Source organism: Culicoides brevitarsis, chromosome 1, assembly GCF_036172545.1.
Source record: "Culicoides brevitarsis isolate CSIRO-B50_1 chromosome 1, AGI_CSIRO_Cbre_v1, whole genome shotgun sequence".
In the NCBI taxonomy this organism is placed as follows: domain Eukaryota; kingdom Metazoa; phylum Arthropoda; class Insecta; order Diptera; family Ceratopogonidae; genus Culicoides; species Culicoides brevitarsis.
This window is the reverse complement of record NC_087085.1, coordinates 32,567,635-32,592,996: the sequence shown is the minus strand read 5'-3', so window position 1 is coordinate 32,592,996 and position 25,362 is coordinate 32,567,635. Positions and strand designations below refer to the sequence as shown.

The window sequence follows — 25,362 nt, the reverse complement described above, 5'->3', positions numbered from 1 at the left end:
CAATAAGAAATTTATAAAAAAATAAAGTAAAAATGGATCTAAAAAAATACTGATCATAATTTTCGCGCTTGTCAACAAAATGGAGTTGCCTTGCCTTTTAGTAAATTTCCGCACATCACACTAAAAACTTTTCAATGTCTCATCATTAGGATCGAATTTCATCGAAAACCACATGTATCAAATATCGAACATCGAAACGTACGGTAAGAATGGTTAGTAACGGGGTTAGGAATTGCAAATAAAAAGCAATATAATAATCATAAACATAAAAATAAAATATATGCGAAATAAAAAGGGATCGTCATCCATATCCATCTCTCTCTCGTTGGCTCTGTAGTATGCACAAACAACACTCGTCTCTATATCGATTTTACCACAAACTGTTTCTTTCTTCGGCTTTTTTATACTCACACATTTTTTTTCTTCTTACTTTTATTATTCTTGTCCAGTCTCAAGTATAAAATATCGTACGGTTTCTTTTATTTTATGTCTGCCGTTAAGATTAAGTTTACTCGCTGCTGCCCTTTTTTTTGCGTTCGTTCGTCGTTTACTTGGTGCGCCATACGAGAGAGATATATCATTAAAATTTAAAAGGATACATAACAGTTAAAGGAAGGCCACCAACAACGTGTGTCGTCGAGATGAAATAAAATAAACATAAGTCCTGGATGAGGAGCCGCATGTGTATTCGGATGCCGGATCTCGTTGTTATTGTTGTTGTTGTTGCAACGTTTTTGTGTCTCAGTAAGTGAGTGAAGCTAGAAGTGTGTCGAGAGCAAAAAAAAACACGGCATTAGGCATAAAGCATCGAATGTCGCATTTACTGCTCTAGCTATGTATGTTGGCTTGCTTGCAACAAATACGTATTTTATTCTATAGAGTAAAATTACGTCATTAAATGCTTCTGCATGCCACATACATCCAAAAAGTTGTCCCCACGTCTCCCATCAATTCTCGTGATATCTGTCGCTTCGGCATGTGTGCGTTAGTTGTAGTTCAGTGTGTCAGTGTGTGCGTTTTGCCGAGCTTTTACCGAGAACGGAGTACTATGAATTGCCGTTGGGCTGAGTATAACAGCACAAACGACACACGAAATGGTTGAAAAGCAGCAGAAGCACCATCAGCAGAGCGGTGAATTTAGCAGCAACGAGTCTTATTATAATGTCATAGATATACCACGTACGCGACATACACGACGGAATTTTTGTATAAAAGTTGCAATCAAGTTTGACAATGAGCATGCGCCATTTACCCCTCATTATTATATTTTATGAGTTAACTTCTATGCGACTAAATTTTTCATCTCAGTTCAAAAGTTTTAATTCAACAATCGACAACTTCAAAGGAGCGCCCCTACAAAGGACGTGTGAATATTTTTCCTTTTTGCCAAGCAACTCTTCTCTTTGGCAATATTTATTGAGAACCGAACAAGACTCCCAAAGACAGAATTTTTTCCGTGGTTGCAACACGCAACAACAGCCCGAAACAGTGAAGCGAGAGAAAAATCGCTGGCGGTGTGTGATAAATAATATTATCAAGTGAAAAATAGAGAAAAGAGAAAGCAAGTCAGCAAAAAAATTATTTTTTTTTTATATATTTCTGAAACACATTCACACACACACACACACACAGCACTCACACATACACACAGAAGAGACAAAATATAAGCCTGCTTACTTCTTGCCTGTGGATGATGATGAAAAAAGGTCATTGAATAAAAAAAAATATAATAAAATAATAATAAGACGCGCTCAAACAGCAGTGACGGAATTTTTTGTCTTTTCTCACAAAAAAAAAAAAAAATTAAAGTGTTCAAAAAAAAAAAAAGTTTTCAATTAAAAAGCACAAACAACAAATATTTACGATTTCTCGCCTCGTGAACAAAAAAGGTTGCCTGAGAGCACAAATAATAATAATAAAAGCATCCCGAGTAAAGTAAAAGTTTTAACACACGACGAAAAAGATTTTTTTTCCTTTTTGATATGAAGAAATGAAGTAAAGTTACGTCGTCGTGTAAGTCCCAAAAGAAGGTGAAAAAAGTGATCAATAACTCTTTTTATACATGCAGGTACAATCCATTACTACATCCACTCCACAGACATTCACATCGATGAAAAAAAAAATACAAAAAAAAAATTATAAAAGAATAGAAAAGAAAGAACACACAAAAAAAGGAATATAAACAGCACTAACTCTGTCCACACTTCTTTTCTTTTTTTTCGTTGCGTTTCTTTTCACAGAGTTCATTTCTTTCTTTATTTTGTTTGTGTTTTATTTTCTTCCCGTAAGTTTGGTGGGATTTTGTGAGAAATCGATCCGAATTCTTTAAATTTATTAATTATTATATAAATATTAATAATTAATTAAATAAAAAAAAATATTTTCACAGATTTAAAATACATATTGAAAAAAATAATTTTTTGTTTTAATTTAATTTAATAAAAATTTAATTTATTTTTTGCTAAGATTTTTTTTTAAATTACTGAATCTGAATCAAAAATATTTTTTTTTAATATTTTAAAACTAAAAAACTTTCAAAAGTTTTGAAATAAATAAAATATTAATTAATGAACAATTTTTTTATTTTTTACAAAAATATTTTTCATAAGTCTCAATAATTAATTTAGCAATTTTTAATGTTTTTTTTATGAATTATTTAAAAATTTTCATAAAATGCATTAAATAATTTATAAAAAATTATTTTTTACAACATTAACTTCATAATAAACCTCTTGAACTGCGAAAATCCTAAAAATAATAAAAACATTTGAAAAGTAAATAAATTTTACCTTTTCCGAATAACCGTTTATAAAAAAAATTCTCATAAAATCACATTTAATACTTTAACTCTTTTCTCTTTTTTTTTCTCTTAATAAAAATAATAAAAGTCGCTTAAATTGGTTTAAATGAACCGAAGTTAATAACAAAAAAAAAATTGAATTGAAAAGATAATAAAAAAGAGTTTACGGTGTTACCTAACAGAGGAGACGCCGCATACTTTTTTTTATTAAATTTAATTTTCAATTCAATTTAACAAAAATAATAGAAAAAATCATTTCAGTCGGAATAACGGAAAAAAGTGTAAAAGTCGATGCTCTTAAAAAATAAAAAAAAAGAAAATTAATAAAATTGAAACAAAAAAAATAATACAAAAAAAGAAGTGAATAGACTCGTGTACAAGGAAGATATTTAAAACAACAACAAAAAATGCTAATGATAAAAATCTATGAAAAAGTCAAAAGTGAAAAGTGAATCCAATACGAAAAAAAATAGAAAAAAAAAATAATAACAAAGAATAAGAAATAAAAGAGAGAAAAATATAAAAGCAAAGCAAAAAAAAACTTTTTTGTACATTTTTGCACGACAAGAAATAACTGAAGAATCCACTCCAATCCAACTTATTACCTAAACGAAATATATTCGGAGAGACGAATCAATTGTTTGCGGTAAGTAAGGAAGATTTTCCTCGAATTCTATTTTTTTTCTTGCATTTTTTTTCACACAAACCGACAAGTCGACGGCAACGACACGTGCATTCTCCCTCAAGTCAAACGTACACCTGAACACTAATAGTAGAAAAGGAAAAAAAAATAATCAGAAGACGAGCAGCAAAGTAAACACAATTTTGCTTTGCTTTGGATTTTTTTTTGGCTCATAGAACAAGTGAAACACGCAGAGTTAGTAGTATATTATTATTATCAAAAAAAAAAGAGAGGCAGAGAGCAAATTTGTATTAAATTAAGTTTTTTTCATCTACTTCCTTCAATTCTCAGTTTTCGTTCGCTTGTGGCAAATAATGGATTGAATGAGTGTGCCTTGTCGATAAAAACGAGAAAAGCACGTTTCTTCGGTTTCTTTGGAGGGTTTTCATTTTTTTCCCGCGTGCGAAATGTGTGAAGAGAAGGAAATTTTAGACCCTTATTAGCATTTATTTATCCAACTCCATCATCAATCGGTAATCATAATCAAAGCTCTGCGTGTTATGAAAGACACCGACGACGACGACGAGATTTACTTACGAAAAGTTCAAGGTTATTTTATTTTATTTATACGAAAGAGGCTGTTTTCGGTATTTTATAGATGTAAAAAAAAGAGAGGGAGAGTAGATAACAGATACTCACTTGTACAACAAACATTTATTTAAAAGTTTAAGGAACTTCCAGCCGCACACAAGGAATTTTGCTTCACTCTGCAAAGAAAAAAAAATTACTAAGCTCATCGCACATCAGATATTGAATAAAATATAATACACAAAGCTTCTTCCTTGCCTTGCTGCTGCTGCGGTAGAGAGATATTCCTCACATTCAAGAGAATATTATATTGGTTTGCGGTCAAATAACACACACACACAGCTCGTTTGTATGCCTTCCTTGTTGCTTGGCGTGTTTTACTACTCTTCTGGTTTTGTGTTTGTGTGAGACTTTATGCAAACTGTGCCTGCTTAGCTACACAAATTTATGAATATATTGGGAATATGACTGGTTATGACTTGATTCTCGGGTCGATTTTTCGTGTCGAAAAATGAAAACGGCAAGAGTCCAAAAAGCGTCTCTCGTTTATGCAAAAATCAAGGCGACCTTTTGTGAGCTCATACCATTAGGATATCTTTTTTTTTTTTTTGCTTTGTCATAAAGGCGATGTAGACACAGGAAAATCAATAACATAAATAATGATGATAAAATTAAAGATTATATCGACGTATAAATATAAACGATACCGATGCGATACAAAGTGAATATAGCACGGACATGAATATGTGATGAATTGTTATATTTTGTACACATTGGCAGCACCGAAGAAAAGGTATCTGTGGGAATTTCCGCATTTTCTTTTTTTTTTGTTTCAAGCAATTGGAATAATTAATATGTGTGATACAAGGTCTTTGCGAAATTTCTCTTAGCGATCGATTGATTGGTAAAATATTCGTGAAAAAGCAATTTTTCTTTTGATTTTAATGAGAAATTCTTGAATTTTTTTTTAGTTTTTTTTAATCTAAAATGGAAATATTAATTTTAAGCGATTTTATTTTTCAAAAAATTTAAATTTTTACTAAAAAATTAAAATATTTTAAGGATTTAAGAAATTTTTAATTTAAATTTTATTTCATTGTAATTTAATATTTTATTTTATTATTTTTTTTAATATTATTTTATTATATTTTATTTATTATTTTACCGTTAATTTTTTTTTTATTTTTCTTAAATTTCAAAATATTTTATAATTTTAATTTTTTAAACTTCATATTTTTAATTTTATTAATTTTAAAAAAGTATTTTTTTTTTAGTTAATTTTGAAAAATTAGGCCGCTCTTAATTTTGAAAAAAAATTTCAAAAGTTAAAAATCCAATGGGGCAAAAAAAAAGTTAAAAATTTCATCAAAATTGACCGTTTTTTGGTCTTTTTCATATTTTTTTAAGAGATTTTACAAATTTTTTTAAAAAATTTCCAAATTTTAAAAATTTTTGTATTAAAAATCGTATTCTAACATGAATTTTCTTCGTTAAAATTTTTTTCAAAAAAAATATTTTTCAAAATTTTTTGACAGTTTTTTTTACGAAATTTTTTTGTTTAAATTTTTAATTTTAAATACTCTGAGATAAATTTTAAATTATCAATTTTCTCAATTAAGATTTCATAAAATCAAAATAAATAATTGATTAATGATGAAAAAAAAAACTTTTAAAATTTTGTCATTTTATATGAAAGTAAATTTTTTTATTTAATTTTAAAAAAAAAGTTTTTGGGACAAAAAAATCGAAATAAAAATTTTAATTTGAAAAAAAATTTTTTAAAAAATAAAGTTAAAAATTCTAAAATTTTCAAATTTCAAAAGTTAAAGTTATAAAATGTAACAAAATTAAATTTAATAAACTAAAAATGTAAAAAAATCAACTTTTTGATTTGTAAAATTTAAATTCAAAAATTTTTTCGTTAAGGAATTTTTAGTTTTTTTTGAGCACAATTTTCTTTGAAAAAATAAAATTATTAAATTTTGCCTTAAAAAAGTTTAAAACTCGAAAATCGAAGTTACTGAAAAAATTAAGATTTAAAAAAATAATTCAAAAATTTCCATCAAAATCATTAAAAATATTCATTCAAGTATCAAAAACTTACAATTTCATGAACTTTTAAATCCAATAAATAATTGACAACATTTTCCAAAACAAAACATTGTCCCAAACTTGTCCATTCTCATGACTTACAAGCCAAAGAACAATTGTTCACTTTGTCATGCAACGAAAACAAATGAAATGCGCTCGGTACATGTCCCTTTTGTTACCTACCCCCGACATTTCGACATGTGAACATTTGTTGCAGCTGTTGTTGTTGTTGTCGATGCCTATCTCAACTTTAATTTCTGCCTCATAATATTCTAAATATTCATGAAATCTGCCACAATGCCACAAACGCACGCAGCGAGAGAGAGATTCATCGGTGTCGAATAAATTTCATGAGCACAAACGACATGCCAATAAACCCCTTAAATACCGCAGTAACACGTCCTGCGAAGCATATTTCGACTCGAGTTTAAAGATGAATCGAACCGATAAGCAAACGAGTTACCTGCCATTGTTTATCGGCAAGATACGCAAAATTTTCATCAAATTTCTCTCTCTTTCGCTCTATCGCACGTCTATGAAATATTATTAAAACAAGAAGGTGGTAAACAATATCGGTTGATTAGCATCTTGTGATTGAATGAATAAATTAGTTTTGTGCATTGTGAGGAAAATTTCACAATTTTGTTTTTTTTTTTGTGCGATAATGCGACGCGTAATCTCTTGTCGATTCAAATATATCACTATCATTTCTTCTTCTTTCGCTTTTTTTTTCGAATCCACACACTTTTGTTTGCTAATCAAGACACAAATCATGTCATCGCATCGTTTCTTGCCTATGGGGAGCTTCGTTGCTACGTTTTCCTTTCCGAATATTGTATTTTTTTTTATTTCTTGTACAAACAACGAGAAACACACGAAAAAAAATATTGTATAATAAAATATATATAACTGCCTTGATTACAGCACATAAATATTCCATTTTCCTTCGGTTTTCTTGTTTTTTTCCTTTATCGTGTTGATTTTATTATTATTACACGTTCCTCGTGAAAATGTGATGTTCAGTTGCGATTTTCCGATTTTAAATCTCCTTTTCTGCCCTTTGCATGTCGTTCTCGTGTTTTTTTGTCGTCGTCGTCAATATGCAACAGTAATTTATGTATAATTCGAGCTAAAAAAAATTATAACAATAACAAAAGTTTTTGGTATGTGCGAAAAAAAATAAAAGATAACATTTTTTCTCTCACTCTCGTATTTTTTGATGATGATGATGATGCGAGATCGCAAAAAAAAACAGGTTGAGGGCCAATTTCCTATTCTATTTTGCGCTTTATTATAAAAGTTTTTTTTTTATTGCCAAACTTTTGATCTCTCAACGACTGTTTTCCTGTTTATATGTTTCGACATTCGGTGAAAATTCGGCACACCAAACGACAACGACGACGACGACGACGTGGCAGCAAATGCAATTTATGAACCTGTTGTTGTTGTTTGTTCGCTATGCCGTTTTGTTTGCTTGCCGTGGCTTAGATAAAGGTAGATGTTTTTTCGGGTGTTTTTCGTGTGTTGTTGATTTTATGCTAATTTATGGAAGTGGCCCCGAAAAAAGTTGTCCTATTTTACTTTTTGTGTGTGTGTGTTTTTTGTGGAGAGAAAAGGGACAGGCAGGCAAGTGAACAAATGGCAGCGATAACAAACAAGTTGAAAGTTTTTGTCGGGGTGAACTAAAGTGCTTTTTTGGTTTTTTGAGTTTTTTCATGAATTTTTGACCTGAAATTGATAAAAAAAATTATTAGGAGAAGGATTTTTTTCTTTAAAGGTCTCAAGAAGCTAAAATTTTAATAAATTTGTAACATTAAAAATATCAAAGTGCTTGAAAGTGCAAAAAATTTGTCAAAAAAGTTCTCTAAAATCATAGAAAAATTTTAAAAATTTAAAAAATATTAAAATTTTATTTTGAAAGGTAATCATTTCTTATCAAACTTATCCAAATTTCTCCAATTTTTTTTTTAAAATCTAAAAATGTTCAAAATGAATCTCGAAAGATCAAAAAAAATCTTTATAGCTTTCGAAAATTCTAAAATTAGATAAAATATTTCTAATAAAAATATAAAAAGGCTCAAAAATAATTGAAATAAACTTTTTGAAGTCCTAAAATGTAACAAAATCTAATATCAAATATCGCAAAAGGCACAAAAATTACTAAAAATTCTCTTCTTGATACACTAAAATCCTTAAAATTGATGAAATTTTACTACAAGAAGTCTAAAAGACACGGATTTTAAAATAAAATTTATCATCTTCTTTTATAATATCCTAAAATATAAAAAAATACCTAATTATTAAAATTTCCAAAAATAATAAAATTTTCTTACCTTAAAAAAAAATAAAAAAAATCAAAATAAAAAAATTTCTTTAATAAAAAATCTAAAATAGTTTAAAAACTTTCAATAATGCTCCAAAAATCCTTTCAAAAAATTTTTTAATGAAAAAAAAATTTTTTTTTTTGCTCCTTTTCCATCACTGACTGCCTTAAGAAAACAAATTTTTCCCTAAAAAAAAATAAAAATTCACTTAAAAAAAAGTTCATTTCAAGTAATTTTTCGCATGTGGTTCAACAATAATAAGCGAGAATCTTCAAATTTTCCGTACTTCGTACTGCGGCTATTCAATAATTATCTGCATTGCATCATGCAGTGCTGCACTCACAAAAAGACTCCGCCGAAAAATTTACGAGTCGTCTCCTTCCATATATAAATTTTTGCTCGAATTCCCAACTCACCTAATTAAGATAAATTGTTATAAAATGCTAGAGGTGCCACAATTTGCATCATCAATAAATTAAGTTGTGCGAACGGCGCGGCGGCGAACGAACAAGCAATTTTGGTCTTTCATTAGCAATGTTAATTTTGCCCAATTATAGGCACATGAATGCACGCATTGCACTGAATACAAATGATTTTATAACTTTTTTTAATGGCACGCGCGCAAAATTGCAACAAAAACAGAATTAATGAGACGTCGTTACAATTGATATTTAATTATTAATTGTTGCAACATGTAAACCTTTTCGCCGAAAAAAGAGATTTTCGTAAAATTAATTTAAAAATGCATCAAAGAACTCGACAATTTGCATCGTTAAGCCGTGCAAATGGGAGCTTCCGGTAATCCCGTGTGTGTCATTCAAGTTCCAGAGGGCAGTTTTATAAATTTTTAGTTGTTCGCACGTGAGATTTACTTCCGCAGGGCTGTAAAGGATTTTCTTTGGAAGTCCTTGTGAAAGTTTTTGAAGTAATTTCGCTAGAATTTGCTTATACGCTTCGTATTGAAGTTTGCAAAGTACTTTTTGACGATTTTCTTTGCGTAGTTTTATACGGCGGAGACGTTCTCGTGCCTTTTGTTTCTCATCAGCGAGTTGCTTTTCCATTTCCCTAAAAGAAAATTCAAATTTTAATGATTTTTAATGAATTTTTGAACATATTCTTACTCCATTGACATTAAATTCTCTCGATCGAGTGTCTCTTTTATGCGTTTTGCCATATCTTTGTCCATGACATCCTTGTACGACGCATAAGTGGTCTCAAGTTGTCTCGTATTTGGGGTTGCCAAGCGTGCAATTCGATCTTTTCGCTCTTCAGGTGACTCAATTTCGTCATTTTCCTTAGTTTTTTGTGGTTTATTTTCGCATCGTACGCTCATGGCATATTCACATCGTTTCTCGTGCGTCTTTTGAGTGCTAAAAATAATTTTTAAAAAATAAAATGCGAAAAATTAAAAATGGTAATTACGTTTCTGCATGAGTTGAAAGCTTTTTCAACAAGTTTTCCACATATTCTTTCCGCTCTTCAGGTATTTTATGCTTAAATTGCATCCAAGTGGCATATAAATGGTTGAAACGTGGATCTGCCAAGTCGTAATTTCGCTGAGGATCGTATTTATCATTATTTTCTGCTACGGATTCTTTAGTTTCATCATCTCCTTGAGCAGCTTTTTCACGTTTTGATAACTTTTCTAAGCGTCTATTGAGGAAATTTTAAATGGATTTTTTTTTTAAACATAAAAAAATCATAGAAATTACTCTTTTTCTGCTTCTTTCATCATTTTATAACGTTGTAAGAATGGCTCTTTGAATTTTTCACCGAGATACGGCTCGTAATTCTCGGCTGTGTTTTGTACAAAACGAAATCCAGGAGCATACAAGTCATAATCGGTACGTGGAGTAACAGGAGGAAGATCCTCAGATTGATTTTGGTCCTCTTCTGGCTCATTTATTTGTTTTTTCTTCTTTTTTCTAAAAAAAAAATATTTAAAAATTTTTTTTTTCATGAAAAATTTGATAAAACTTACTCATCTTCCTTTGCTTTGGCCTCTTTGTACTTCGTCATGAACGCCTTTCGTTGTTTTTCTTTCAACAAATGCAAATATTTCTCCTTAAAATCCTCGTAGTAGCGAAAAAGCGGCTCATGCAAGACATATCCCGTTCTCGGAACCCAATTCAACTCGGGATCTGGCTTTATTTCCTCATCAATCGCCTTTTGACAGTTCTTCGGAAACGCTTGACAATATTTTTCCTCCCGTTCCTTCGCTTTTCTACAACAAAACAAAAAGTTATGAATCGCAAATTTGTCATCATTCATCAAAAAAGTGTAAAATTCTCCCACAATTGCCGTTGTTTCCGCATTTCCTCGTATTTCCGATCGATGCGTCTCCTTTGTCTCGGCGTTAAATAGTCGTAAAAGTTCAATTTGACATTTTCAATGTAGCGGAAAAGTGGTTCGTGTTGAACGTAATCTCGGGATATGTTCTGCCACTCATGCTGGTTTGGGAATTCCTTCGGTGATGGCGTTGTCGTCTTTTGTCGCTGTAACAATGCCTGACGCGCTCTTTCAATTCGCCTTTCACGTTTTTCCTGCTTTCTGTGGCATTGTGTTATTTTCAAAAGAAATTTTGACGCAAAAATACAAGAGAAAAATCACCTCAATTCAATTTCTTGCGCCTTTTTGAATCTCGTACAAAATTCATGTCGTGCCTCGTCGCGTAGAAACTGCAAATAATGTTGCTCCGTGTTTGCCAAATATCGAAAGCCGGGTTCTGGCAACGTGTATTCCGGTGCCTTGCCATGCACACGCGACTTGATGCGCGGCAACGGTGACGGCAACGCGTCTTTCGGTTGTAATTTCACGGGTTGTTGTACCGTTACACCTTCGTTCCTTAATTTTTCCGCGACATTTTGTCTTCTGCAACGAGAGAAAAAGTGACGTGTTTTAATGAGAATGTAGCGAGAGAAAAAAAAAAGAAACATCAATTATGCAAGATTAAATTACATTTGTCGTTTCCATGCGGCATACTCCTGCTCGTTCGCGCGACTTTTCTCGACGTGCCTATCGAGAATGGCTTTTCGCTTGCCATCGAAATACGGGCCATGCTGTTTACTCACTTGCATTATATGACGTGATTGGGGCGCGGCTCGATCGTATTTCGGTGGATTATTCCATTCCAAGACAACTTCCAGCTTTTCCGGTTTGATTTTTTTCTCCTTCATCGGCAAAATTCCGTAGCCTAAATTCTCTTTTTCACGTAAAATTCGATTTTTTAAATTTTGAATTTTTTTCTCGTGTTCCATTTTTTCTAAATTTGTCATTTCATCAACTTCCTCTTCGAGTATTTCCTCTAATTGCTCCTCTAAATCCTCAATAACGGACTGTCGCTTCTCAATAATTTTATTTTTTCTCCTCTGAATCGCCTTTTCCAACCTGGCACGACGTCGTTTCTCATCTTTGGTCTGCCCCGCTGTTGAAGGACGTTGAAAATATTTCAAAAAATTCAATTGCAAGTCCAGAAAACGAGGTTCATGAAGGGGATATTCTCGTTTTCTTGCAAAAAACGCAGATTTGGGACGTTCTTCGACTTTTTTCACGGGATTTTGTTTATTAACAAGAGCCTCAAGTCTCGCCTGACGCTCTTTGTCGAGATGCTGCCCGTAATTTTCGAGTGTGCCAAGTAAATGTCGCAATGCCGGCTCGTGTAAGGCATAATCTCTGTTTTTTTGACTTTTTATCTTCATTGTGAATAATTTTCTGATTTAATTAAATTTTATCTCGTCTCACTTTTTTTTTTAATTTTTTGCACGAAAATTTTGTTACAATTTTTTTTTCTCTTCTATCGTTGCTGTGACACCAATCATATCAGGCATGACCTGCTTCATTCATTTTTCATGAATTTCTCGTGTGTGTGTTTTTGTCGTGTTTTGTTAAGTATCTCATACCAACGCGCAGCAACCAAACAAAAGGCATTTAGGACGAAAATATCAAGCGAACGTGAGTGTTGCTAAATATATTCCGTTAAAAGGTCCTGATGAATTATTCCATTGATGATGATGTAAATATTTGTCAGGTCTCCACTTTCGTCTTTCAAGCCAGCCAAGGTTAGTTTACTGAGTCATGAAAAAGCATGTTTTCCATTAAAATTAATTCAATTACCGATTTTGTGCCTTTTCCTTGTCCGCTGCGGTTGATCTAAAAGGTAAAAATTGATTATGTCACATGTCAATAAGTCGCAAAAAAAAGGTTTTAATTTTACGAGATACGAAATTTTTCACTAATGACAAACGATTTCCTCTGAAAAACATAAATTTTACGAAGGAAAGAGACAAATTCTTCTCCAACGACATAATGACTTTTAGCAGCAACGACTTTGTTTTACCCTCATTATTCGCCTCATTTACTTTGCGCCGCGGCATCCGTGTGTGTTTGCGCTGGCATGACACTAACTGATAAATAAATAAGCACAGACAATAATCAATATGATGTTATTTTTCGATCGACATTCCTTTATGTCTTCATGAACGGGGGATAGTTGGTTATTCATTCAATTTAAAAAATAAAAATGTAAAATTTTTAATGGAGGCGGACCAATCAAGTTAATTTCACTATTTAACTAATTATAGTGATTGTCCTTTGAAATTGATTTATTTTTACTCGCATTTAAGTTATTTTAAAATAACAATTATTTTTGTTGATTTTTTTACAATGAAATTCATGGGGTTCAGTGGATCGTGTAAAAAGTTTCTCGCAGTCAATTTAACTCGAAACGAATTTTAATTAATATTTTAGCGTAAAAAAGTTGCGACGGAATACTCGGAATTACAAATATAAAGTTAATTCGCGGAATTAGGTCACAATGGAGTTTTGAATTTAAAATCGACGGGAAAATTTGATAAATTATGTAATTTGAATAAAGTATGAATATATTGCAAAATAATTTGTATAGAATTTCATTTTGAATTTAATATTTGATTTATTTTGAAACTTTTTTAATTGAATACGATATTAATTTTTTATGAAGATGCAAATAATTTTGTTTGTATTATTTGTTTTTTTTTTAACTGTAATTGTAGATTCAAAGAATTTATTTAAAAATATTATCAAACTACATATTAATAAAAAAAATATATTATTAAAAAATAAATGAAAAATTATAATAATTTAAAATTTATTTATTTTTAATCGTAATATTTAATTTGATTTAATTTAATAAAAAAAACATTAATTCAGCAATAAATCAATTTAAAATTTTTTTTAAAATTATTATATTTTTTATTAGGTATATATTTGAAATTTTTTCTCTATATTTAAAAAAAATTTTTTTAAATTATTTTTTGAATAATATTTAAATAAATTATTTTAATAAAAAAATTAAAAATATTCAAATACTGATTTATTTTTAATCATAATTTTTACAGAGATTATTAAAAAAAAAATAAATTCATCATACCTAAATTTATAGTATTATTTATTTTATTACTTTATATTTAAAAAAAATTCTTTTAATTTTTGAAAAGAAAAAATATTTCAAAAAATCTTTTCAATTAAAATAAATTTTTATGAATAATTTGAATTAAATTATAACAATTAATTTTATTTGTTTTATATTATTTTAATAATTAATTAATTTTAAAATTTAAAAAAATAAACTTTTAAAAATTTTTAATATTTTAACTTTACATCAAAATAAAAAACTATAAAAAAAACAAAAATAGTATTTTCATAGTCGTGAACATGGAAACCAATTTGTTCAAATTAAACTGAAGAAAATTCTTTTCTAAAAAAAATTACAACTGAAAGAGAAGAAAATCACATTATGATAAATTTTTGAAAATGATGAAATAAAATAATTACAAGTCTATTTTATTCGTTCAGTCACTCAAAAAAGTTTTTAACTTAAAAAAAAAAATTAAATGTAAAATTTTTCTTTAAAATTTCTAAAAATGTCCTCAACTTTATTGAATTATTAACTTCCTCCAATAAATCACGTCCCCTTAAGATTCCAAACTTTAAATTATTGAAATTCATTTAAAATTAATTTAACAGATAATTGTTTATCCTTCTCCGTATTCCTTTCCTTTTGCCGCACAGAATTTTAGTTATTTGAAACGAAACAATCACACAACAACTAATCAAACCACTTAATTACATTCAGATTAATTTCTAAAATGTTCTCCACACGCGTGTCTTCAATAAATAAATAATTTACTTTACTTATGCATGCCGGCCTTTGTCAATTATTAAACACTCATAACTGTTCAGTTATTACCAGCACACTTCTACGTTATGTTACGTAACATCGCAATATATCCATAAAAAAGCCTCATAATTAGAACTTTTTTTTTATGTAATTTTAATAACAAATTACCTCAGTTGACGTGTTTTGTGCTCAACTTCCTCGATTCCTGGCTCCGTTGCTGCGAATGAAATAAAAAGAGGAAGATTATGAGGCAATTAAAATTTAATTTAACATTAAAAATGGCATAAAAAAGATTTTTTTCTGCTATTTTTATATTTTTTTTCCCGTAAAAATAGAAGGAAAATTTTATTTACAAGTCGATTGTCAATCCCGACGTCAAAGAATATGTTCCCGTAATACACTCGGAATCCGGATTAAATATTAAACAAGTCTATTTTTAGTGCCTGTTCGGTTTTTTGTTGGGTTGTGTGTGGGTACAATAATGTGACAATAAACATTCGCTTGATAGTCAAATTAGACAAGAAACACAAAAATAGGAAAAAGAGACATTTTATGACATGCCAATCAAATGTAATTCTTTTATCGTAAGAGTTTTATCCACCCACTGGTGCGTTTCCTCTTAATCCCCATTTGAGTGAACGAACGACATCGTTGTTTATGTAAGCACTTTAAATGGTTTTCGAGAGAGAGAAAAAAGGCTTTTTTTCACCAGTTTTTGCTTCTAAAAGCATTAGGAGGGGCACTAAAGAGGATGTGCGTGCGTATTGTTTAAATAGAACAAAACCATAAATTGAATAAACTTCTTTGTTTGTGATTGTGCTACAAATGTATGCTAAATGTTAGCAAATGGAGACTTCTGGTTGCTTGTTTTTCCGTCATGTTTGCTTAACCTAAAAAAGAGAAAAGAAAAAAAAATTAGTGAAAAAGAAATTTTTTGAGACGTGTCTTATCAAATTTCAGACAAAATACACAAAAAATGGATCAAAAACTCACCGTTATTTAACATGAAAGCGCTTTTTTCGTTCTTTTAATTTTTTTTTTTCTTATTGATTTTTTTTTGTTAAAGTAATAATTTTTTAAAAATTAATTTGGATACTTTTGTCAATTTTTCTAAAAAAAAAAATATTAAAAATAATTTTATAAAAACTAATTTAGAAATTTTTGTTAATATTTCCTTTAAAAATTTTCTTAAAAAAAATTTTTTCAATATTTTTGTTAATTTTTCTTGAAAATTTTAGTTTTAAAAATTAATTTGATCATTTTTGTTAATTTTTATAAAAATTAATTTAAATATTTTTGTTAATTTTTCTTGAAAAAAAAAATTTTTTAAATTAATTTGAATATTTTTGTTAATTTTCTTTAAAAAAATTTTTTTTAAAATTAATTTAAATATTTTTGTTAATTTTTTTCTAAAAAATAATTTTTCTTAAGTTTTTTTTCAAATAAAATTAATTATTCGTTGTCTTGAACTCACCGACAGACCAAAATTTTTTGAAAATCCGCTTTCACGACGTAATTTTCCCCAAAAAATGAAATTAATTAAAGTGGAATAAGTACTCCTTTGTGTATTACCTTGCAAAACGCTCGCTTTCAATGCATAATAATAATAAATTTTTAGTCCCTTAATATTTTTTCCTTGTCTCGCTCAGGCATCAACATGGAAATATATTGATTTTGTACCAAAAAAAAACCCGTATTTGCCGCTCCAATATATTCAAATGAAGGTATTTTGCCGTCTTTTTCTTCATCTCCTTCCTTCTTCGCCGCCGTGACAAGACGCGTAAAAACACACAAAAATTTAAAACATGTGAAAAAATCTTTTTTTTTCTCTCCCCTTTTTGTCGTCTTTATGAGAAAAAAAAGCGAAACATCATCAGAAAGAGCTTACTTTACTTGCTCACACATCGTTATTTGGTATTCATCTTGTGCTTGCTTTCTATTTAGCATTTATAATGTGCGAGTGTGTGCTTCGCTCGAGATTGCGATCGAAATTGTTTGGAAATTGTGTAACACTGAATCTTTGCCGTATTTCATTATTCACGATTTTTCGTTCGTTTCGTTCGTTCGTTCGTTCGCTCGTGATTGTATCAGAGACACAAGCAGAAGAAGAAGAAGAAGACGAAGTAATATCGTTTCGTCTTATAATTTAGGCACGTTATGTATTTCATTATTTATGTTATTACTTTTCTAATACACCCTTGTGGAAACGTCGATGGACACATTCGCACTCTTTCCCTCCACAAACGGAGTAGATTTATGGGAATGTTGCGTTGTTCCGTCTGGATGTTAATGGCTGTCCTTCGACGGCTTCCGTTACTTTAGCGGCATTAAGACGTGAACTTTGCTGACCAAATTATCATTCAGGTAGAGCGTCTTTCATTAAGTTTTGTCTTGTTTGACACAAAAACGACCTTGATCAACGAGAGAAAGGCATTGTGTGTGTGTGACTGGCATAACAATAACGAAACGAATGAAAGCGGTAAAAGTGGAGAATTGTGCCAAAAAATTATTCCAATTGAAGGGTGCCAATGATTTTTTTTCGGCGTTGGATTGGATTTCTGTGGAAATAGGGAGAATTTTAATAAAAATCAAGGGTTTTAGTCAGAAATTTGTGTGAATAGTAATTTGAACTTACTAAAATTTTTGTGAAAATTGAAGGAAAATTTATATAATTTTTACAGAGGAAGTCTGCAATAAATTTTGCTTAAAATGATTTATTTTTTTTATTTTTAAATTATATAAATTAAAAAATTATTTTGATACTTTGATTAATTTTTTTTTTAAATTTTTTGGATAATTTTGTTATTTTATCTTAAAAATAATTTATTATTTATAAATATTATTTTATTAATTTAATTAATTTTTTTAAATTTTTTTTTTTTATTATAAAATTATTCTTATTTTTAAATTAAGTAGGTATATAAATTAAATTAAATTAATTAAATTTAAATTAAAATAAATATTAAAATTATATTCTAACTAAATTATTAAATATTTGTTTTTGACTTTTTTTAAAAAAAAAATATTATTAAGATATTAAGATTCATTTTATTTTAATATTTTAATTAATTAATATTTTATTTAATAATTTTAATAATAATTTTAAATTGTGTAAATTTTATTTTTTTTTTAATTTTTTAAAAAATAATTTGATTTAATTTAATTTTTAATTAAATATTTAATTTTATTAAATTATTATTTAATTTTTTTTTATTAATTCTAGAAAAAAATTATATCAAAATTTAAAAAAACTCACATTTTTACAAGGTTTTGTGCTTCTGAAAAATTATTGGATCAAATTTCTTACCTTTCCTTTTGCTTAACTTCTTCATCAATAATCATCTTTTCTTTAAAACAACTGAAAACAAACACCTGGAATGCATTTAAACCTTTAAAACCTTTAATTCTAAACATCAAATTACAAAAACTTACCTTTTTAAACCCTTCCGAGGGACATAATCCAATCCATCTTCTCATATTAATTGAAAATTTTCTTCTTCTTCTCTCATTTCAGATTGCAGAGATGATAAAATCATAAAGAAAATCGCAATATGGTCCATTTATAATTTTCTAAAGTGATATGTAATAAGAGTTAAAATCAATCTCAAAAATTAAAAAAATATAAAAAAACGAAAAAAAAGAGGAAGAAGTTTTTTTGTGTGAAGAAACAATCGAACGCGTGCAAGATGTGTTGAGTTCTAGCCTGATATGACGCATAAAAAAGCTTTAAACTGTTGACAATTGGTAAGTAGGCAAATTAAAATCGATTTTTTTTTTGTTTTCGAAAACTTTTCATTCAACGAACATCTGATTCACTTCCCACACAAATATTTGCTCACCGCATAAAATAAAATAAAAACGTCGACCGACGTGCCAAATTAAGAGTTGAAAATCGATTTTTTTTTATATCTCGATAAATAAAAAAAAATAATTCTTGACCTTTTTTCCTTTTTTTTTTTGAAGTTTTCTCCAAACCATGGAGATAAAAGGGCTAACAGCTCTTTCCATATCACCACGACCCCGACAACTCAAACAAATATTCCTGTATAGTTTAAGCATATGGACTTTCGTATCGTTACAATTAGTGCAATGTCGTCACCATGAAATTAGTAATTTACAATCGTCGTCGTCGTCGGCAGCGTCTGCGAACCAGCAACAACCATTAGGATCTGAACAAATTTCACCATTGGATACCATTAATGACAGTAAGTGACGTTGTCGATGTTTTGTTACTACTAGAAATTTTATTTTATTTGATTTTTTTTTCTGTTTTCTTTTGAACAAATACTGATATAATAAAAATAAATATTTAGCTGCATTGTGACTAAATGTGAAATATTAGAGAGAATAAGCAACAATTGTGTGTTTTCCCATAGATTTCCTGCGTTTTACGAAAATTTATTTTGACCACAAACGACAACAACTAAACACATAATTGATGCTTATTATTATCATTTATATAAAATAAATAGCAGACTGTTCCAGAATGCCATGCAATTTGCGATAAAATGCGTGTTCTGGAACAAATGCAGCCGTAGAGCGTGTTTTGCAGCGTGTATTTATATTGTATACACCGTAAATATTTATCTATATAATTTTAGAATTGGAAACGCACACAAGCAAATTCTCAAATCACTGCCTTATATAGCATTATTGTGTTAGTTTTTCTCTTCATTTTTTGTTTTAGACATTTTTTGCGTTTTTTGCAATATTAATTTTATTGAAAATGTCATGTTTTGCAAGTAAAAAAAGTTATCGAGTAAATGCAAGTAAAAATGGGTGTGTTTGGAAAAATTATTTAATTTATAAGGAAAAAAGCTGCCAGTCGTTTAAAAAGCTACGAGAAAAGTGAAATTTAAAAAAAAAAATATTTAGTTTTGCAAATTATTTAATTTTTTGTTTAAAAATTTAAAAAAAAATGTTTAAAAAAATTAAATATTAAATTTTAAATTAACAAAAAAATTATTTAAAAATTTAAATTGTTATTTTTTTAAAAATAATTTAATTAATTATTTATAGTTCAATTTAATAAAAAAAATAATTATTGTTTTTGAATTTTTAATAAATAATTCTATAAAAAAAAATAATACAATTTTTTTTTTTAAATGTTTTTTCAAAATTTTATCTTTTTAATTCTTTCATTTTGAGACTTTTGTATTCTTGAAAAATATTTAAAATTTTATTAATTTATTTATTAATTATTATAATTAATCATAAATAAAAATATATTTTATTAATTAAATTCTTTTATATAATTTTTTAAAAAAATGGAAAAATTAAAATTTTTACTGTCAAAAGTTTACTTTTCCCGCACTTTCTAGTTGTTTTTTTTTATTTTCATTTAAAAGAAAATTATGATTAATTTGAAAAGGGTTGGGCAGAAATCGATTTTATTCGAGCCTGAAGGCAGCAAATTTTTGGTTTAGGTTTTAATCTTAAATGAAAATAATGATAAAATAAATTATATTTTCATTTAACTGGGTCAGTTTTTGATAAATGGATAATTTTTGTACAATTAACCAGTCGTCTCCATTATTTTTGACCAATATTTAATCTCACAAATTCCAATTTGTTTAAAACTTTTGTTAATTCCATATTTTAATCCCCTTCCAGATTAAAATTCACTGAATTCACAAAAATTATATACTGAGCTTAACAACATCACTTTAGCGAAAATTTATGCCAAGTTTCTGAAAAACGTTAAAATTTTCGCTTGACTCGATGATTATGGTGATGATAGTAATAACGTTTAATTTAATGACCCTGAGTCACTTAAGTCAAGGTGTACTTAATTAGCTGTAGGAAGAACAATATGTGCGGCGGGCGGCGTGCGTTGTTATTCATCGTCATGTATATTCGTTTTTATTATTAACTTTTCTTCGTGTTTTCTTTTCATCGTTCGCTCCAAAAGAGACTACATAACGAAATGTACGATGATGATGATGATGGGATATGTGTCTACAACATATAATATGGCATAACATAATATAATATAAAGTTGAAGTAAACTTTCGAACATGGTGTTGTTAGGTTAGGAGTCTTTAATAGATATTATAGCGAAGAGAGTGAGAAGTGATCAAGTATAATTGGATATGAAGAATAGAAAAGTTTTCGTTGCTGATATTTCTTTTTTTTTTTGTTAGGTCGTTTGTTGGATAGGCATTCAAGAGGGATGTGGATTTTGATTTCGGTTTATACAAATTCGAGTAAAGGATTTTTTGCATTATAAATTTTTTAGCAGTTTTGAGCTATAAAATGATTAAAATTGAAATTAAAATCGAAAATTAAAATTGAATAATTGTTAATATTTTCCATTCGTAGCAAGTAAATGACATTGATGCAATTTTGAAAAAAAAATCCATATCAAGCATTGCTCCTGATCTAGTTTTCAAAACAAAATTTATCAAAAGGAAAATAAAATGGGGGGGGGCAAAATAAAAAAAAAATTGAAATACTTATTTTCATACAAAATGACAAAATTTTAGCAATTTTTGATCGTTGATCAACATTTTTGTTGTTTTTTAATAATATTCTTTGAAACTTTCAAATTAAAAATTGATTTAAGATCATTTTAAGTTAAAAATTGAAAAATTAAAATTTCATAAAAAAAACTGTCAAAAAAAATTGAAAAAAAAATTCAGTAATTTTATGAAAAATTTTTTTAGAGAAGAAAATTCAAGTTAAAATATGATTTTCAAAACAAAAATTAAAATAATTTTTTAATTTTTTTTGAAAATGTCTTGAAAAATTATGAAAATACAACAAAAAACGATCAATTTTGATGAAATTTTTAACTTTTTTTTTTTATTTTGCCCCATTGGATTTTTGACTTTTAAAATGGGGCATCGGACTTTATTTTTGATTTTCGTTTGGAGCGACCTTACGTAATTTTTTACGATTTTTAATATTTATCAATTTTTAAGCTTGAAAACCATCAAAAAGATATTGAAAGAAAATTTTCGTAATTTTTGATAAATTTCAAGCTTAAACAGAAAGAGAACTGAAAATTAAAAAAAAAAAATAAAATAATTAAGAATTTTTTTTTTTCAATTTTCAATTAGTTCAATTAACATAATTTAAAATTATAAAATAGAACCTTTCTGATAAGCAAGAAATTTTGAAACATATCAAAACTCACCTTTTCGCTAATTCAAGTTAGTCTGTTCACCAAATTATATCATAAGAGCCCTTGTTCGGAATACTTAAGTTGTTAAGTAGGCCATTAACTGACCTGGATATCTTCAAACACACAAAAAATATTTTTCAAAAAAAAAAAAATCATAATAAGGAAGAATTATCTGATGAAATGCCAACCTGTCCATGTGGAAAATAAATTAGTTAATGACACGAAAATTGGAAGAAAATTTTGGTTATTTTCTTATATTTTATTTTTTTTTTGCCCTGTTAATTTTTTTTTTTTTTTGTATAGCATGAATTTAAACGACTTGCTGCTACTTATTTGCGAAATGTCGGCAAAGCTTAGATATATAATTATATGCGCAGCAACATCGTTACAACGTAATAAAATATGTAAAAAAAAATAAAATAAATTTATGGCTGTTAATAAGCACCGAAACACTGCAGTGTTAATGTATAAAAAGTGCACAAGTTTTTTGTTCTTGTATTATGTTTTCATTCTGCTCGCACACTCTCTTGTATCTTTCTGGCACTTTTAACAGTAAAAATTATTATTAAAGAAAGATGATGAAAAAGGACGAAAAAAAGAAGAATGAAAAAATGTAACGTGACACAATTCTTCTTGAACCTCATGGCACAATGACGACAAGTTGAACCCTTTTTCGTTTTTTTGATTTTTTTTTTTGTTTTTTTCTCAACGAAACTAACACAAGATAAAACAATGGCGAGATGGTATTTGAGAATCTGTTTCTTCTCTGTGATTGTGTGCAATTTCAGATGCCTTTTTTACACCATATTTAGGTCATGGAGAGGCGGTAAGAATAATAGATCCCGAATTAGGTACCTTAGAGAGAGAAACAATTGACAGAAACATCGATGTTGGCGGCAATGTCGTTAGCGATGGCAGCAGCAGCAACATAAATAATAATGGGAATAGGAAGCGTGGCATGTCACGTCGTGAATCAAATTCCGGTAATTTATTTCATTTTTCCCTTCATTCGTCGCTCCAACAACGGTAGTAATAAATAACTATCAAAGACGGCGGCGCGCGACATATGAACAAATATTTTAAGCTCTTAATTAATTGTTGACCTCGTTTTTTGTTTTTTTCCACGCACCTGATCACAGAACACGACGACGATCCGCTAATAGTGACAACGGAAAAAGGTAAAGTTCGTGGCATAACGTTGACCGCGCCAACAGGCAAGAAAGTCGATGCATGGCTCGGCATTCCGTATGCGAAGCCGCCTGTTGGAGCGTTGCGTTTCCGTCATCCGCGCCCAATCGACAAGTGGGAGGGCATTTTTAATGCCACGACGCCGCCAAATTCGTGCGTTCAAATTGTCGACACGGTGTTCGGGGATTTTGCGGGCGCTACAATGTGGAATCCCAATACGCCGCTTTCCGAGGATTGTCTCTATATTAATGTCGTTGCGCCGCGACCACGTACGAAAAAGATGCCCGTCATGCTGTGGATTTTTGGCGGTGGGTTTTATTCCGGCACATCGACGCTCGACGTGTACGATCATCGCACGCTTGTTGCCGAGGAGAATGTCATTGTCGTTTCCATGCAATATCGCGTCGCTAGCTTAGGATTTTTGTACTTAGACATTTCGGAGGCGCCCGGCAATGCGGGATTGTTCGATCAGAATCTCGCTTTGAGGTGAGTTTTTTTTTATTTTTTTAGAAATTTTATTTATTTTTTTTTTTAGATGGGTGCAACAAAATATTCATCACTTTGGAGGAGATCCAGCTCGTGTCACATTGTTTGGCGAATCAGCGGGAGCTGTTTCCGTTTCCTTACATCTTTTGTCTCCTCTGTCGCGAGACTTGTTCCAACGAGCCATCTTAGAGAGTGGTTCGCCAACAGCCCCATGGGCTATTATCACACGTGAAGAAGCGAAATTAAGGTATTTATTTGAAAATTTACTACTAAAGTTATTTTAAATTTATTTTTTGCCCTTTATCTCTTTTTGAAAAGACAAAAATTCAATGGAGCAAAAAAATTTCTATTTTTTTTTTGTTTTTTTTGAATTGATTTCATAAATTTTTTTTGTCAAAATTTATGAATCTCGAATAATTTTATTATTTTTTTCAAAAAAAAAAAAAATTCAAAAAATTATTCTTAAATTTTTTGAAAAATGTTTTGTAAATTTGTAATATTTTTTTTTTAATTTTTATTAAATTTTTATTTTAAAATTTTAATTTCATTTTCTCAAAATTAATTTTAATTTACCTAATTTAATTTTTTTTAATTAATTTATTTTTCAAAAATTATTTTGTTTTGTCAAAAAAAATTTGTTTTTATTATCGAATAAAAATTTAAAAGCAGTTTGTGAATTCTTTTGTATCGATTTTCTTCTTCGAAATTATTTTAATAAAATTTCATAGCATTTTTGAAAATATATTTTTTTAATTAATTAATTAAATAGGTAAATTATTTTTAAATTAGAGAAAAAAATTATATAAAAATTTAATTTAATTTAAATTATCAGTATTAAATTAAAAGAATAAATAATTAAATTAAATTTATTAAAAATTAGAAACTAAAAAATAATCTTTTAAACAATTTAAAAAATATTTGATAAAATTTTAATGAAACCTAATTTTTTTATTTTGCCCCATGGAATTTTAAAATGACACAAACAATAAAAAATATAAAATAAAAATTCGAATAACGTTAAAAAATTTTAATTTTTTCAGAGCGATGCGTCTTGCCGAAGCAGTCCATTGCCCGCACGACAAAGAAAAACCCTTGGAAACGCTCGAATGTTTGCGCGAAAAGGACCCAAAAGTCCTTGTGGAAAACGAATGGGGCACTCTTGGCATCTGCGAGTTCCCCTTTGTGCCTGTCGTTGACGGCGCATTCCTCGACGAGACTCCGCAACGTTCCCTCGCCTCAAGTCGCTTCAAGAAAACGGACATTTTAACGGGCAGCAACAGCGAGGAAGGCTACTACTTCATCATCTACTACTTGACGGAGTTGCTACGCAAGGAAGAGGGCATCACGGTGACACGCGAAGAATTTTTGCAAGCAGTGAAGGAGTTGAATCCGTACGTAAACATTCCGGGACGTCAGGCAATCGTGTTCGAGTACACAGATTGGACCGATCCCGATAATCCGCACAGTAATCGCGATGCGTTGGATAAGATGGTAGGCGATCACCATTTTACGTGCAACGTGAATGAATTTGCTCACAAATATGCCGAAGCCGGCAACACGGTCTACATGTACTTGTATACACATCGCACAAAGGCGAATCCCTGGCCAAGATGGACCGGGGTTATGCACGGCGATGAGATTAACTACGTTTTCGGGGAACCCCTTAATCCGGCACTCAACTATCAGCAAGAAGAGAAAGACTTTAGTCGGAAAGTTATGCGATATTGGACTAATTTTGCCAAAACTGGGTAAGAAATTTTAATTTTTCTCGAAAATTTTTATGAATTTTTCAATATTTTTTTTAGTAATCCCAATCCTGGCATCGATGGTGCACCCGTTTGGCCAAAACACACAGCTCATGGTAGACAATATTTAGAATTAGGTCTCAATACTAGCTATATAGGTCGTGGTCCTCGTCTACGACAATGCGCATTCTGGAAGAAATACTTGCCGCAATTAGTTGCAACGACAAGTGAGTAA

General features: G+C 29.2%; 2 protein-coding genes across 2 annotated transcripts; one reads left to right on the top strand and one right to left on the bottom strand.

The window, feature by feature from the left end:
- Nucleotides 1-1,340: 1,340 nt before the first annotated feature.
- On the top strand, nucleotides 1,341-25,362 carry LOC134827681 (acetylcholinesterase-like). Its single transcript, XM_063840442.1, has 9 exons — nucleotides 1,341-1,565; nucleotides 3,062-3,446; nucleotides 18,097-18,326; nucleotides 18,546-18,787; nucleotides 22,497-22,691; nucleotides 22,848-23,382; nucleotides 23,432-23,629; nucleotides 24,423-25,130; nucleotides 25,188-25,362. The coding sequence occupies exons 4-9, from the start codon at nucleotides 18,559-18,561 to the stop codon at nucleotides 25,360-25,362; spliced, it is 2,040 nt and encodes a 679-aa protein (XP_063696512.1). The 5' UTR covers nucleotides 1,341-1,565; nucleotides 3,062-3,446; nucleotides 18,097-18,326; nucleotides 18,546-18,558.
- On the bottom strand, nucleotides 9,157-12,123 carry LOC134837655 (trichohyalin-like). The gene is made up of 8 exons (XM_063853037.1): nucleotides 11,384-12,123; nucleotides 11,036-11,296; nucleotides 10,727-10,975; nucleotides 10,407-10,649; nucleotides 10,138-10,350; nucleotides 9,848-10,078; nucleotides 9,547-9,795; nucleotides 9,157-9,490 (listed from the first exon to the last, which is right to left on the bottom strand). Exons 1-8 carry the CDS (start codon nucleotides 12,121-12,123, stop codon nucleotides 9,157-9,159), a joined length of 2,520 nt encoding a protein of 839 aa, XP_063709107.1.